The 12,213-nt window shown below is 43.3% G+C and overlaps 1 protein-coding gene across 1 annotated transcript in view; it reads left to right on the top strand.

Annotated features, from left to right (window-relative positions):
• The window catches only part of TDP1 (tyrosyl-DNA phosphodiesterase 1), a 139,974-nt gene that overhangs the window by 78,087 nt on the left and 49,674 nt on the right, over positions 1-12,213 (top strand). Inside the window, exon 14 of the mRNA XM_019552395.1 lies at positions 7,713-7,815. Within this exon, the coding sequence (XP_019407940.1) occupies positions 7,713-7,815 (103 nt within the window). The remainder of the gene's footprint in view (positions 1-7,712; positions 7,816-12,213) is intronic.

Genomic DNA, 12,213 nt, shown 5'->3' on the forward strand with positions numbered 1-12,213 from the left:
CAGCTGACTTCCTGCCCTTTGGGCAGGGGGCTGGACTTGATAATCTCCCGAGGTCCCTTCCAGCCCTAATGTCTATGAAAAATCTATGAAAATCTATGAAACTGTTTAGCTTTTTTGAATGAATTCAGCTATCCAAATGACTTTTCAGCAGGTGCTTTGCAAAAGGGTTTAGATAACAGAAAGTAATACTATAGCTTGCTTTATTTTCACACTAGTTGACAGGGAATATTCACTGATAACTTGTTTGTTTGCAGTGCAGAGAGATCAACATCTAGTACTGTAACCAGCATAGAGTGATAGTCAATGGACTGGAAGGGGCCTATAAGATCAAGTCTGGTCCTGTGTCATAGGCAAGAGGTTAAAGAGCTCAAACGAGTTCAACAAGGTGTTTATCCAGCCTCCTCTTGAACACCTCCAAGGATGGTGACTGCACTACCTCTCCTGGGAGTGTGTTCCAGGTTCTAGTTACCCTTATGGAGAAGAAGTTCTTCCAGCCTAAATCCTCCCTCTATTAGTTTGCAACTGTTGATCCTCATCTTCCCAAGGGATGCCTTCCTGAAGAGTTGCTCTCCCAGATCCTGGTGTTCCCCCCCTGACATTTGTAAGCAGCTAAAAGTCACCTCACAGCCTTCTCTTACTGAGACGGAACAAGCCTAGCTCCTGGAGTCTCTCCTCATAGGGCCTATCCTCCAGGCCCCTAATCCATGTGGGTGGCCCTTCTCTGCACTTTCTCAAGTTTATCTGCATCCTTCTTGAAGTGCAACGCCCAAAACTGGACACAGTACTCCAGTTGTGGCCTCACCAATGCTGAGTAGAGAAGGAGAAGCAGGTCTTTCGATCTTTTAGCAACACGTCGGCTGATGCATGCCAGAGTTCTGTTTGCCATGCTGGCAACTTCCTTCTACTGTTGGCTCATTCATCTTCTGGTCAATTGTGACCCCCGGGTCCCATTCATATGCCATGCCAGCCAGTGGGCTACCGCCTGTCATATAGTTGTGGTGAAGGTTCTTCCTACCCAGATGAAGGACCCGGCATTTTTCCGTGTTGAACCTCATCTGATTAGCCCATAGAACTAATCTGTCAAGGTTGTCCTGGACCTTTGCCCTATCCTCTGGTGTGCCCGCGTTTCCCCACTTGCAGACTTAATCCTAGAGCATTCCACCCCCTCATCCAAGTCATTAATAAATATGTTAAAAAGCACGGGTCCAAACACTGATCCCTGTGGGACACTACTGGTGACAGTCCTCCAGGATGAGGCCATCCCATCAGTTACAGCCATCTGGGACTGGCCTCTAAGCCAGTTATCCACCCACCTCACTGTAGACTGCTCCAAGCCAGTACCCACCAGTTGGATTGAGAGAATTTTATGGGAGACAGAATCAAAGGCCTTACTGAAATCTAAGTAAATGATGTCTGCCTCATGACTCTTGTCTAGCTGGTTAGTTACCTGTTTGTAAAAGGACACCAGGTTTGTTCAGGCATGATCTACCCTCCATAAAGCCATGCTGGTTGTTTCTTAACACCCTGTCAGTTACAAGTATATGATTGATGGCCTCTTTAACAATTTTTTCAAAAGTTTTTCCAAGAATTGAAGTCAAACCGACCAGTCATCTGCAGTTTGCAGGGTCACCCCCCTCCCTTTTTTAAAGATGGGCACCACATTGGCCTTCTTCCAGTCATCCAGGACCACGCCCCATGTTCCGCGACTTTTCAGATATCTTCACAAAGAGCCATGCTATGAGTTCAGTCAGTTCTTTCAGGACTCTTGGATGTAGGTCATCTGGCCCAGCAGACTTGAAAGCGTCCAGTTGTTCTAAGAGGGCCCTCACCAGTTTGGGACTAATTTCATGTTGTCTATAGGGTTCCTTGTGTTCTCTGGGCTTCTGGACAGATGCACAACTCCTATTAGCTTTCTGGAATACTGGTGTGAAGTATTTATTTAGGAACTCAGCCTTTTGTGGGGAGCCAGAGGAAAAGCAAGGGTGACACTGGACCCCTGCTAAACCAGATGGGGCAACTGACAACTGATGCCCAGGAAAAAGCAAACTTGCTAAATGGGTACTTTGCGTCAGTTTTTCACCAGTCCCATGAGATGGCCCTGTCCACTCTGGGTCAGGGAGGCCCAGGTGAGGGAGATTCCTTGCCCTCCAATCAAAACTGACCTCATGAAGGAACACCTTGACAGGCTGGATACCTTCAAGTCAGCCGGCCCTGATAGGTACACCTAAGGATACTCAGGGAACTGGTGAGCATCATAGCTCAGCCCCTGGCATGGATCTTCAAGAGCTCTTGGCACTCTGGTGAAGTGCCCAATGATTGGAAGAGGGCCAATGTCATGCCTGTCTTCAAGAAAGGGAGGAAAGTAGATCTGGCAAACTACAGGCCCATCAACCTGACCTCTATCCTGGGGAAGGTCTTGGAAAACATTATCAAAGAGGCCATCCTTAACAGACTGGCTGAAGGCAATATTCTGAGGGATACCCAGCAGGGGTTTGTTGTGAGTAGGTCTTGCTTGACCACTCTCATTTCCTTTTACAACCAGGTGACTTATCACCTGGACAAGGGGGAAGAAATCAACATTGTATATCTTGACTTTAAAGAAGCCTTCAATCTCATATCCTACGATCACCTCTTGGTTAAACTGGCTAACTGCGGCCTCGACCTCCCCATGATCCGTTGGCTGGGGAATTAGCGCTACGGTAGGACCCAGAGGGTGGTGGTCAATGGGAACCAATCATCTTGGTGCGCTATGACCAGTGGGGTCCCTCAAGGCTTTGTCCTAGGGCATATACTGTTTAACGTCTTCATCAATGATGTGGACATTGGTGTCAGAAGCAGACTGGCCAAGTTTACCAATGACACCAAACTCTGGGGTAAAGCATCCACACCTGAGGATAGGAGGGAGATCCAGGAGGATATAGACAGACTCATAAAATGGGTGGATGAGAACCCGATGGTGTTTAACACTGAAAAAAGCAAGATTCTCCACTTTGGGAGGAAAAACCTGCAGCATGCTTATAGGCTCGGCAGTGCTACACTGGTTAGCACTATGGATGAAAGGGACTTGGGGGTCATGGTTGACCACAAGATGAATGTGAGCCTTCAATGTGATGCTGCAGCTAGTAAAGCAAGCAAAATGCTGACTTGCATCCATAGATGCTTCTCAAGCAAATCCCGGGACATCATTCTCCCACTGTACTTGCCCTTGGTGAGGCCACAGCTGGAGTGCTCCATCCAGTTTTGGGCTCCACAATTCAAAAGGGAACTGGAGAAGCTTGAGAGAGTGCAGAGGAGAGCCACGCACATGATCAGAGGTCAGGAAAACAGACATTATGATAAGAGGCTGAGAGCCACGGGGCTCTTTAGCCTGGAAAAGCACAGGCTTGGGTGTGATCTCGTGGCCACCTATAAATTTATCAGGGGTGCTCATTAGGATCTGGGGGAACATCTGTTCACCAGAGCACCCCAAGGGATGACGAGATCAAACAGTCACAAACTCCACTGTGACTAATTCAGGCTGGACATAAGAAAGAACTTCTTCACTGTCCGAGTCCCCAAGATCTGGAATAGACTGTCACTGGAGGCGGTTCAGGCACCCACTTTGAACGCCTTCAAGATGCATTTGGATGCTTATCTTGCTGGGATCGTATGATCCCTGCTGACTTCCTACCCCTGGGCAGGGGGCTGGACTCTGATCCTCCGGGGTCCCTTCGAGTCCAAATGTCTATCTATGACTATGACTTTTTGTGGGGGGTCAACTGTGGGCTGTCCCTCTGTATTCAGTAGGGGTCCTACAGTAGAGTTTGATTCTGCGCCCCCCCCCCCCCCTTGCTCCCCATATACTGGTAGAAGGACTTTTTCTTGTCCTTTATTTTGGATGCCAGCTTGATCTCCATACTTACCTTGGCTTTCTGTATCTCATACCTGCAGACCCTGGTTATCTAAGTGAACTCTTCTCAGGTTGCTGAAACTTTTTTTTGTTGATTATATGCATCTTTTTTCTTTTTCAAAAGTTACCTAATGTCCCTGTTGAGCCAAGTGGATCTCTTGGCTCCTTTCCTGCTCTTTGATCATGTGGGAATAGACTCTTTTTCAGCAGTGAGGATTGCTCCCTTGAAAAGGAACCATTGCTCCTGAGCTCCCAAATTGTCCAATCACTGGTCATAGATGGCCTTTCTAACTAGCCTCCTGAGTTTGTCAAAGTGCCCTTCTGGAATCTAGGACTTCTATTCTACTAATTGGGATCCTAGCCTTCCAGTGGATGGTGAACCTAATCGGACTGTGGTCACTGTCACCCAGAATACCTCCAAATTCCAGGTCCCCTACCATGTCCTCCCCTTTGGTAAGCACCAAGTCCAGAGTGGCTTTGCCCCTAGTCGGTCCTTCAATAACCTGTGACAGGAACAGGTCATCAGTAGCTGGCAAGAAATTAACCGACTTGCTGGAGCTGGCTAAATGGTCCTCCCAACAGATGTCAGGGAAATTGAAGTCACCCATGACGATCAGGTCTTTAGTTCTAGCTGCATCAGTCAGTTCCCTAGAGAATGCTTGATTGTTTTTCTCTTCTTGGGAGGCAAGTCTGTAGTAGGCTCCCACCATCGGTTCTTCTTCTCCTGACTCCCCCCCCCCCCTTTGTATCTTGGCCCAGAGGGTCTTGAGGGATCTTTCAGTTCTATCAAGCCTGACTTGCAGGGAGGGGTACCGTTGTTTATGTAGAGGGCCACCCCTCCTTCCTTCTGCCCAACTCGATCCTTCCTGTAGAGCCTATAGCCCTCAAAATCCACTGCCCAATCATATGTCACATCCCACCAGGCCTCTGTCAGCCCAATGAGGTCAAAATCCTTGTCTACCAGGAAAAGAGCCAGTTCCTCCTGTTTGATGCCCATGCTTCTGGCATTTCCATAAGGGCACCTGCATTCCCATCTGGTTGCCTCAGTTTTTCTGTCGCTGTGTGGTATGTTAGGGCATAGGTGCTCACCTGGGTATCCACTATGTTGATGCCCTCTCCCAAGTCCTTATGGGAAGAGGATTCATGTTCAGCAGTGGATTCATGTATAACAGTGGAACCTCCTCCCTCTCCCCCAGATGTGCCTACTTAAAAACCCTCCTCAGCAAGTCAGTGATTTTGTAGAAAAGAGCCTCCTCCCTCTGACTGTGAGGTGAGTGCTGTCTCTTGCATGTAGACCACTGCTGTTGAACTGCATACCAAGCATAACCTTCTGGTTATCCAGCAAGGGTGGTTTCACCCCTTACCAAAAGTAAAATCGTATTGTATATGCTCTTAAGTACTGATATGAACAGTACCAACAGTTGTATGGTATTGAGATGCTGGGTACCAAAGTTACAGGGGGGAGGGGGCACTCTCTAGTTTTAGTGGTTTGGCTCGAGCAGAAATGAGATTGTTTTTTTCTCTCAAGGAGTGGGACTGTCAGTATAAAAAACTGGGAAGGGGATTCTGTTTGGATCAGATATTTTTCTCCTCCCTGCCCAAATCTTCAGTTCAGCTCCTGAACAAACAAAATAAATTATTTGCACATATATGTCACTTCTCATGATATTTGTGCTTGTATGCTTGGAGTTCAAAGTGTATTCTTTTGTATTATGGCCTTTTAAATGTCATCTTTGAGAATTATTTGATAGTGTTGACTGTAGAAGTAAGAGTAGAAATGAGTGAGAAGGAGTACCTGTCAGAAAACATAACCCTTGTGCTGTCAGAAAACATGTAATCCTTGTGAACCAGCTGCTGATCAAGCCAACTCAGAAATTCGTGGTGGCTCTGATCTATCTTCTATTGATTTCCACCCACACTTCTAACTAGAATACATCTACAATTGTCAGTCACAATTCAGTTATATACTTTGTTTTTTGTTTCTGAAACAATTTTCTCAGTACAAGTGGACACATTCTCTTAAACGTTTAGTTTAATTTGACTGATAATGGACAGGGATCAAGCTCTGTTATGGTGCTCTGTTATAATAAAAATTTGGCTTAAAAATCAATTTGTATACTCTCCAGGGAATTTATCAAAGAAAACAATAGCAGCAAAACAATATGCCTTTAAGCTTATGTAAGTGTTCAGTACTATTAGTGAGTGAGCATTTTATCTTTGGGCATGATGATAGATAAGAAACAAGTTGAAAGATAGCTATTCAATCACAATCATTTAATCAGCTTTCTAGGTGATAATTCAAAGGCTGAGGTTTATTACTTGTACAGTATGACCCTGAGAGCATGTTCCATATCAAAATGGTGTTGAATAAATATACAGTGCTAAAATGATGTTCAGTTGCATAATACATTACAGGCAGTCCTCAACTTACAACAGTTTGAGTTATGACTAACCACAATTCCAACATTTGTAAATGGAAACCCGGGGTTCGACATTCCTACCTGGGTTTCAACTTTACAACACTAGATGCTGGAGACGGAGATGGGTCTTTCAGTGGAAGGGGAGAGGGAAGGGAAGGGCCGTTGGGGAGCAGGGCAGGGCTGGGCCTCTGCAGTGAGGGAGGGGCTGGGACAGAGGCTGAGGCAAACATGGCTGGGACAGAAGCTGTGGCTGTGCCAGGTTCTACAACCAGGGGTTATGGGCAGTGGGAGAAGCTGCGAATCGTCAAGCTGCTCCACCAGCTGCGTTCACCAGGGAGAGGCAGGCAGAGCTGGGTGGCTCTCTGGCTGCTCATCCAGTTGCCTCTGCTGGGGCAAGGCAGGCAGAGCCAAATGAGCCTTGGGAGAAGCCACAGCTGCCCAGCTCTGCCTGCCTTGCCCCAGTGGGGGCAGCAGGGGGAGCAGCCAGGCGACCACGGCTTCTCCCAAGGCTCATCCAGCTGCTCCCCCGGCTGCCCCCACTGGGGAGAAGCAGGCAGAGCTAAGTGGCTGTGGGCTTCTGGTGACTCCTACTGCTTGTCATGAGACCGGGGGCAGGGGGACTTGTGACCCTGGATCAGATCGAGATGCGGCAGGCTGTGGCTGGGGCAGATCTGGGGGCACATAGCGCCCCCCCATACCCTTCCAGACACATGGTTGGAGCAGCAGGGTGCTGCTTCTCGGGGAGCCATTTGTAGGGCAGCTCCTTTAAGAATCTCCTTGGACAGTTTCTTTAAGAAAGCAGACAAGACTCCAGAAAAACCTGCAGCCAAGACTCCTGAGAAGACTCCAGCCAAGAACCCTTCAAGAAGTCCAGCAAAGTCACCTCAAAGAAGTCCTTCCAGATGTTTGCTATTTACAATATAAATACATAAATAAATGCATGTAGACAAGTAATATAGCTACAATTATTTATTTTATATAATTGAGTACTATACAAAATTCTGGGTTATTTTTGGTGAAAATAGGGTATCAGGCCTCAGTTCAGGAACCAATCCTACATTTATAACATTGTTTCCTATGGGAAAATTGTTTTTGAATTACAACCTTTCGACTTAAGGTGCGGTTTTCAGGAACCAATTGTGTTGTAAATCCAAGGACTGTCTATATCCATTTTCATATAAGTATTGCGCACATGTCATTTTTTGTGGCACTCCTACAGCCCCCGCCGCACTCTAGGAATAATAATAAAGTATAAAACCATAATTATTCTTTATGTGAAATAACTGTTCTAGTTGAGGAAGTTTTAATGTCTCATACAAGTATTGCTGTTGCAGCTATAATATTTCAGTGCTTTATTTCTGTGAGGATTATGGCTCATCAAACTACTGTTTCTGTCTTTGCAGTGCCAATCTTTCTAAAGCTGCTTGGGGAGCTTTGGAGAAAAATGGCACCCAGCTGATGATCCGTTCCTATGAGCTTGGAGTTCTTTTCCTGCCTTCAGCATTTGTAAGTTCATAAGTTGTCAGGAGAAGTCTACAAAACTGATAGTCTGAAAATACATGCAGAAGGAACTTAACTAAATAATTAATTCCCATTGTATACTTGTTTTATGGGTTTCTCTAATTTGGGGGGAGTTTATAGCAAGTAGAGTTTACAGAAGCTAGTGCTTCTAACAGAACTCTACCCCACCCCCTTCCCCCCTCAATCAGGCTTAAGTATGGTGCTGAAATGGCTTTCACTGCTTCCTGCAATGTGCAGTGTTGTGCATACTTTCAAAACAGAGTTCAGAATTTTGTGCTTAGCTCCAGATTCTTATGGACAGAGACACTGGGTCCCCTAACAGCAGTGTTCTTACAGTAGTTGCATAGTTTAAATTATATCTCTTGGTAAATTAAATAAAGCAAGCAACTGAAAGATTGCTGTACCTATTGTGAGTGCAGTGTCGTAAGGATTCAGAAAGGGATAAGCATTTTTTGTCACAGTATAAATTGTCATTTGTAACTAAAAATAAGATTTTTAATTACCTTTTAAAGTATCAGTTTTCTGAAATCAACTCATAATAGTCATTGGGCTCTTCCATTTTGCTATCTTGCAGACTTGCTTCTTACAGTAAGATTCCAATTCCTTTTTAAACCTCTGATACCTTTATAACAACCTCTTTGTGAAGGGCCACTTTGGAGAGCAGAATGGTTGCTGCACAATATGGTAGGCAGATCTAGTTTCAGTAAACAGATTTTTATCTGAGAAGACAGTTTGAGTAAAGCAGAATACTGGGAATTGGTAGCTGTAAGTTCCTTTCTTTACTTTGTCTCTGTCTTCTTCCAGAGAAATTAGGCAAAAATTTTAAAGAACATGCACAAAACTTGAGCGGTTCAGGTTTTAGGTGTCTCGTGGTGTTATTTTCAGAGATGTTAAACACCAACAGCTGAAGTCAGTGGAAGCTTTAATCAACATCTCTTAATGTGGGAACCTAGCTATCACTCTTTGGATAACATATTTAGAGGAACTTTTAAAAAATAGCTTTAGCCTCTCTGAACCTCTTTTTCTCCTGTTAGAAAGGGTTAATATTCACCTGTGTTTGCATAGCAGCATGAAATCATTGGATGAAAAATATAAACCAAATTTCAAAATATCAGTCTTTTTACTGCTGTTTTTAAAACACAAAGTAGAATATGAAAATAAGCACACTAAAATTTAAATAATTAAAGGCTGGATACGGCTACATTGGAGATTCAAAACAATGGTAGCAACAGCCATTAGTTTATAATCAGAAAGCATTCAGATTCCTGTCTGTGTGAAGGCCTAGGAAACTTGCTTCTGTTTAGGGAGATACATTTTTGGTCTCTCCAAAAAAAAAACTGATGGGCTGAAAATTTCACTTTCCTTCTCCCAGATTTTTTTCACTGAGCACATCATTTCCTCACTTCATTTGACAGAATATCAGTAAGACTATTTTTAAACAAAATATAATGTTATTAAAATATTTACATGCAGTAGCTTGTTATTATAATCTCCTTAATTACTACAATAAGATTGATAGTTTCCTGCTGTGGCAACATTTCCCTGATTTAACATTAAATGTACAAAGAAGCAGAAATGAATGAAATAGGCGAAGAAGCAGTGTCAGTGTACTCTGAGGTCCACTGTGACCTGTACAGGGTGCAGATAAGTGCTCTCTTCTTTATGAACAACGGTGTTTATAGAAAATGGTTGGTCCTGAACTAATATAAGTAAACAGTATAATTTACCAATAGGGCCCATCCTGAGGGTATTACTGAGCCCTAGGTTCATTTGGGGCTAGAAAAAGCGTGTTTTAGTAACTTCTGAGAATAGAGTCATGCAGAGAATTGGGCAGAAACTACTACTATACTGAGCCAAGATTAATTTGAAGAATTTGTCCATACTTGACCACAGGGGATAGAACAATGTTTTGGAAAAGCTGGTTGTTCCCATCTATGGCTGCTGCCAAGTAAAGTGAGCTTACATGAGACATTTAATGGACAAATATCTTTTCAGTATTAACACACAGTTCCACAGTTATTTACAACAGGTACAAAGGTCACCATGTGTAGGCAGAAGATTCCTGTTCTGTTTTATACCTTTCTCACATGAAAGTCTTTATACCTGTCCAAGAAAACATCTTTTTAAATGCAGGTGCAGAACATCAAGGATAATGTTACATTTTCCTGTGCATTTCAGGATCAAGTCATCTGGCTGTGTATTTCCCCTTTTGTTTTAAACTGACTCTCAGATTATTTGGCTTAAATCCTAGTATTCAGCCCTGGCTTTTACTTTCTACATCAGATTTCTTAGAAAAGAGAATAAAACCAGAACACTTTCAGAGTCTCATGATCAAATTTAGAACAAAAAAATCTTGACTCATTCCTTTGATTTTTAGAAATTGGAACAGTCCTCTCTGATGCCTATGATCTAATATTCCTGTTTTTTATCCATTACTAATTTGACTCAAATAAAATTTTATAGTTATCTAAAGCACCAGACTTCCACTTGTGGAACAAATAGGAATAAACTTGTTTACTTAGAGATACTTACCAATAGCTTATTTTTAGTGCTCAAAATTGTAATGGATTTTTTTACTTTCTGTGTAAAACCTGGGGCCAGTGGCAGATGTTGGAGTGGGAAATGGGAGGGAAGGGGAGGTACTGGTGAGGATGGAGGAAAAGAGAGAGGAAAGATTCTTACCCTCTTTTTAGGGACTGTTGCTCTCATGACCAACTCTGAAAGGGGGTTGTGACTGTGCCACTGCACCCCTCTGGATCTACCCCTGCCATGTGCTGGGGGGACTGTGTGGCCCCTTACTTGTGCTTCCCAGAGTGCTGCATGTTCTAGGAGTACTCCAAGATCTCCAGCGCTTTTCAGCCCCTGCCTTGAAAGCTACACTGTCCGTTTTACATCCTTGCTATACACCTTGTGCTCTGTGGTACCAGATTCATTTGGGGTGAGGGGAAATTAAGCTATACCACTCCCCCCATCCCTGGCAACTCTTGCACTTTTCCCTCCTGGAAGGCATGATGGTTTGGATGGTCTCTGGCACCCCTTCATGGCATTTCAACAGTGAAATTCCTAAGTAATGGTTCTATTTAGAACCCTTAGCAGTATACATGCAGCCACTTCTGCCCAGGGACAATTGTGAACTGGTTTCCAATAGGTAACATTCTTAGAACAGTTGAACTGTTATGTCTGTCTGCACCCTAAGGGCTTTATATTGCTTTCCTATTTGGTATTTGGTGATGGTTTCAATAACGGTAACAATGCAGTAGTAGTAGTAGAGGTTAATAGTTTCTGCTACCTTTTCCTTTTAGAAGTAATATCTCTTCTTGGAGTAGAAAGTAAAATAATCTGACATCAAGTATAGGTAATTTTTGTTTTATTTCCCTTTAAAGCAAAAGAGAAAATTAAATATACAAGATGTTTAATGTAAAATTATACCTTGCAAAGTCAGAGTCAAGAAATGCAAAAGCTAAGGGCCAGTATTATCCAGCCAAGAAGTCAGACACCCAAGTGAAACTGGGATGATTTTTTTTTCTTTTTTTAAGGAAGATATTAACTGTTTAGCTTTATCACTGAATCAAATTTTTCTCTTCTTCTAATTTCCTCTTTTCATGACTAGATGCAATTTTTATCCTCTCTTTTAGCATTGCAGCCTTTTAGTATGTTCCATAGAGTGCACCTACATTGCAGTTCATGCGTGGAGCTCATGTAGACATACCCAATGGAGCTTTAAATTACTTAACATGGGTACAGCTAGTAGTTTACTCACAGCAGCAAAAAGCTAACTGTGAACTGAAAATCCTGCCCAAGAAGCTGAGTTCTGTCCTTGTGTGGTTCTGTTTTACTTAATGCCCAAGCTAATTGTGTGGTTTTATGCTACATCAAATAGGTTTATATGAGTTGCAATCACTGCAGTCATTTCAGTGTGGACATGTCTTTAATTTACATCATGGATTGTAAGACTCCTCATGTTGCTATAAACCAAAATGTTATGCCAAAAAGTATTTTTCAATGTACGTAGCTTTTTTTGGCAGGGGGTGGCATCTATGGAAGGTGGTTCCAAATCTCTACAAAATGCGGAATTAATTTATTATGTAAAATCGGAGGTTTTTTGTTGAGTTGACCCATGTTTAATTTATTGCAGTAAAGTTCTAGGCCAAATCTTGCAATTCTTACTCTGGACCACCTATGTTTGTGTTACAATTCATGTTTATTTGAAATGTCCTCAACTTTTTGAATGGGCATTTCATTTGTGTCCCTTGTCTTTGTCACTGAAATTGGGGAAATTTCATAATTGAATAGTTTCATAGTAGCTAGAGTCGGAAGGGACCTAGGTAGATCATCTAGTCCGACCCCCTGCCTTGGCAGGAAAGAGCACCGGGGTCAGATGAC

Source organism: Crocodylus porosus, unplaced genomic scaffold (assembly GCF_001723895.1).
Source record: "Crocodylus porosus isolate Cpor-Errol unplaced genomic scaffold, CroPor_comp1, whole genome shotgun sequence".
NCBI lineage: Eukaryota > Metazoa > Chordata > Crocodylia > Crocodylidae > Crocodylus > Crocodylus porosus.